The 4,071-nt window shown below is 35.0% G+C and overlaps 1 protein-coding gene and 1 long non-coding RNA gene across 3 annotated transcripts; one reads left to right on the top strand and one right to left on the bottom strand.

Moving 5' to 3' along the window:
* Positions 1–230: 230 nt before the first annotated feature.
* LOC105456383 (DNA polymerase zeta catalytic subunit-like) lies at positions 231–1,534 on the top strand. Its single transcript, XM_011700355.1, has 3 exons — positions 231–374; positions 876–1,100; positions 1,224–1,534. The coding sequence occupies exons 1-2, from the start codon at positions 259–261 to the stop codon at positions 1,063–1,065; spliced, it is 306 nt and encodes a 101-aa protein (XP_011698657.1). The 5' UTR covers positions 231–258; the 3' UTR covers positions 1,066–1,100; positions 1,224–1,534.
* Positions 1,535–3,062: 1,528 nt separating this feature from the next.
* LOC105456384 lies at positions 3,063–4,060 on the bottom strand. 2 transcript variants are annotated; one of them, XR_975243.1, is made up of 3 exons: positions 4,022–4,060; positions 3,838–3,936; positions 3,063–3,474 (listed from the first exon to the last, which is right to left on the bottom strand). It is a non-coding gene; the product is annotated as an uncharacterized LOC105456384 (long non-coding RNA). The 2 variants fall into 2 exon arrangements; XR_975244.1 differs by having other exon boundaries at positions 3,063–3,373.
* Between the last annotated feature and the right edge of the window lie 11 nt (positions 4,061–4,071).

Raw genomic sequence — 4,071 nt, 5'->3', positions numbered from 1 at the left:
GGACGTCTCTCAGGTGAAGCAGTACGTGATCAGGCAGTTCGACAAGGTCTTCACGCGACGCGTGTCCATCCTGGATCTGACGTTCGCGAAAGAGTTTCGCGGAATGCGCGGATACAAGGCCAACGCTTGCGTGCCCGCGTTGGAGCTGACGCGCCGACTGATCAGGAAGGATCCCCGCGCCGTGCCGCGCACCAGCGAGCGCGTGTCATCGTCGCGGGTGCACCGAATCAGGCGCTCATCCAGTGCGTGCGCACGCCGATGGAAGTTGTCGCCGATCCGTCATTAATTCCAAATTCCATGTATTACATAACGAAAGTCAACATACCACCCCTCAATCGGTGCTTCAATTTATTCGGGATCGACGCCAATGTGTGGTAAGTACGCGAAAATCACGGAGGAAATTACGGAATATTTAAACGACACATTCATGAGTCGCGTTTCCATGATAATCCTTATTCGCGTTTATATAAATTAGTATGTATTTAATAATTAATATTATGTATTTACATAATCGCAGAGTTGGATAAGTCAGTATATTTTTTTCAACTTAGAATAAAGTTAACAGCTTATAAAATTAATTTATTAACGTTGAAAGTTGCATAAACAAAAGGGTAACTTAGTTAAAGTTGAAGTAAGAGTTAAATTAACTAAAGTTTTTATTTAAAAAATTTTTATTTAAATTAAATTAGAATGTAATTTTTAAAAAATTAAAAGATTTCTTTAAATCTCTATTTTAAAATTAATCAGCTTTTTAATTTTTTTTATTTTACTTTTAAATAATAAACTAATTATTTTATTCAAACTCTGCATAATCGTAACGCTCGTGATTATCAAGTTACAATTATGAAGATAATGGGACATTTATATGTTTACAGGTATAAAGAAATCTCCCATCGTTCCAATTTCGACCACATTGCACACTTGGCAGGTGACAATCCAAAGTCTACGATTCGTCAGTTCGAAGGTTCCGCGGCGTGCATCACCTGTGGGGAACAGACCAATAAAGAGATTTGTCCAGATTGTCTTTCGCAAGCCGGACCATTCTCGTGCTCCTCGAGAAGATAAAACAGTTGGAAAGAAATCATCAGCAGATTACTGCTGTAAGCATTAAACACGGAGACACGTGTGTCCAGTGTCATTAAACGTAAATTTATGTTAAGCATCCTTAAGCTGTAAATTGCGATCGATCAATAATCATTATTTAATAATAAATTTTTTTTTAGATTTGCCATTCCTGTATTGGACGATTGGGTGACATAAAATGCGTGTCTTTGGACTGTCCGATTTTATATCAACTAGCACAAGCTTGCAAGGAGCTCGCGCAGGTTTCCCACATCAATAGTGCTATTTACGGAAATAATTCCAGCGGAATTAAGGAATTAAATGCAGTTGCTGAATGGTATTAATTACAATGAAAATAAGTTCTTCATTTGATACAGTATAAAAGAAAATTTAATGTTCTAATTTTATTTTAAATTATATTTTTATAAAATAATATCATTAATATTGTTACTAAATAAAACTCAAGACGGGCCGCGAATCTACCTAAGTCGATTAAGCGGCGAGCTGAGAACAGCCCGGCGTGACGTTGAAAATGACGTCGATGAAGAACTCCTCTGCCGATCCTTCCCTGAAAAAAAAAAATATAAATTTTATTAGTTTTAGTTCAACAGCGAAAGAAAATAATTCTGAGATAAGAATTTACATAAACTAAAAATTTTCTAAATGTCTAAAATATTAAATATTCATATAATTTTATAATTCATTTTCAAATGCAAGGGAAAAATTGGACATTTACTTGTTTTTAATTTTCTCGCTAGTTTTTACTGTCGAAACCGACTTCTTTGGCCTCATAACGTTTCGGGTTTTCTCGAGCATGGAGGATGGTGCGTCGTCTTTCTCGGATTGCACTTTGGGCGTAATTGTGGTGCTGTAATGCGGCTCCTCGAAACTTGCATAGTACCCAAGACCAAGGCCAGATCGTTCTCGTACGGAGAAAGAGCAGGTGTCTGGGGAGGGCCTACCAATTTCGCACTGCCACTCCATGATGTACGTGGTGACTCCACGTCATTTGGATCTATATTAACAAAAAAAAATAAAATAAAATAAATTAATAAAGAAATAAATTAAGGAATAAATAAAAAAAATTTAATGTTAATTTTACAAAAAAATACAAATATAATTATAAAGATTTATGAAATTATTTACCGATTGCTCTAAAGAATCTCGCAAGATTCCTCGACAGCTCCCATCGACTTTGCTCTAGCCGCTCTAGCGCGGCGTCCAACAGTAACGTAGCGTACTGTCGGCTGACAGAGGATGGCTCTAAATTCTGTAGAATAATTAGATAATTGGCGGCGATGTCGAATTGCTGACGCTGCAGACAATCTTGCAGTAGCTTCTTCGGCGGACCGGCGACGGAGAACAGATACGGCCAGAGCGCGATCTCGGTCTTGCGAGCGCATTGCACGACGGTTCTGGCCCAAACACTGGGAAACTCGCGGATAAACTCCACGACGGACGGTAACTGAGCATCCGGAATTGGGTCCTTGCTCGTCGTTTCCTCCTCGAAGACCTCGTGAAGCAACAGTTCCAACGAATGCGGGAAGTACGGCAATGCGGAGCACGAACGCGCTATTTCCCACGCGTGATAATCCAAGTTCCGATGTATCAATTAACGTATCTAAAGCAGATATACTTGACTCTGAAATACAAAAAAAAACATTTAAATTACATAACCAGAAAAAATTTTAAATAACGTTTTTATATTATTTTATATTTAGAAAAAAATAAAATACCTGTAAGCTTCAATAAATTGAAGGGCAGTGAAAAGGGCGAGTTGGTATCCGAGGTGAATAGTACCGTATCATTCTCGGCTCCCAGTAGTTGCACTGCATTTATCTTACCTTGCTCGCAGATGTTGAGGACCCGCGGCCGTCGTTTAAGGCGAGAGATATAGGCGCGTTAACGAAATGAATTGAAACAAAAACTTATTGATAACAAAAATATCGATATATATATACAATTTTTCTATTGCAAATTTTTATTTTAATTAATACATCAACTGCACACGTTAGGTATTTCTAATATATATAATATATGTTCTAAGGGTATTTCAGGCATTCACGAACGCAGTACAAAGAGAAATCTCATACTACTGAAGCAAATTATCATACTAATGAAGCAAATTAATTGTCAGTCATGGCAGTAGTATGAGATTTCTCTTTATACTGTGTTCGTGCCATTCGTCAGATAGTTATATAATTCTATAATTTTATATAAGTTTATTATTGTCGAGTGTTTTAATTAATCGTGTTGCCCTTCACTGTTGTCCATCACTGTCTGCAGTTAATGTTCTTGCTGTATTTGTATCCTGCAAAGTGGAATTCAGCCGCATAACATAGGGGATTACCTTCCGGCGATAGACCTTTTTGAATTTTGGCATTTTCTTCATCATTATTACTTGAACGTGTTCTGTAAAAAATTCAGGAATTAATTAGTTCAATACAAATTTTTATTAATCGTAAATTATATTTAAGAATATAATTTATGATTAATAAAAATTTGTATTAAACTAATTATAATTATATTCTAATAATATTATATTCTTCTCTCGAATAAATTATATTCTTAAATATAATTTACGATTAATAAAAATTTGTATTAAACTAATTAATTTCTGAATTTTTTACAGAACACGTTCAAGTAATAATGATGAAGAAAATGCCAAAATTCAAAAAAGTCTATAACTGCAGACAATGATTTTCCTGAATTTTTTGCAGAACATATTTACGGTGAATTATTTTTTCTTTTATTTGCATGTTGTGTTTTCCATACTTTTATTATTATTCAGTCGTAGAAGATACTAATTGAGCGTCCAACAAAGCATCATTTTCATCATCTATACTTAATTCATTTCTTGACGAATTGTTTGTTCTAAATTTAAGGAATAAAGGTATATTATTAAAATTTATTTCGTATAATAAAAAAATTTGTTATTAAATATATCACTCATACTTACTTTTTATAACTGATTTTTTCAAAAGTATTAATTGCTGCTTGAGATCGGAA

This window comes from Wasmannia auropunctata, unplaced genomic scaffold (genome assembly GCF_000956235.1).
Source record: "Wasmannia auropunctata unplaced genomic scaffold, wasmannia.A_1.0 LD335697.1, whole genome shotgun sequence".
In the NCBI taxonomy this organism is placed as follows: domain Eukaryota; kingdom Metazoa; phylum Arthropoda; class Insecta; order Hymenoptera; family Formicidae; genus Wasmannia; species Wasmannia auropunctata.
This window is presented reverse-complemented; position numbering and strand designations above follow the sequence as displayed.

Excerpts from the sequence above, each read along its gene's own strand:
- LOC105456383 (XM_011700355.1), top strand. The coding sequence starts at position 259 with ATGGAAGTTGTCGCCGATCCGTCATTAATTCCAAATTCCATGTATTAC. Across the intron at positions 375-875 it reads GGGATCGACGCCAATGTGTG|GTATAAAGAAATCTCCCATC; the intron begins GTAAGTACGCGA and ends ATATGTTTACAG.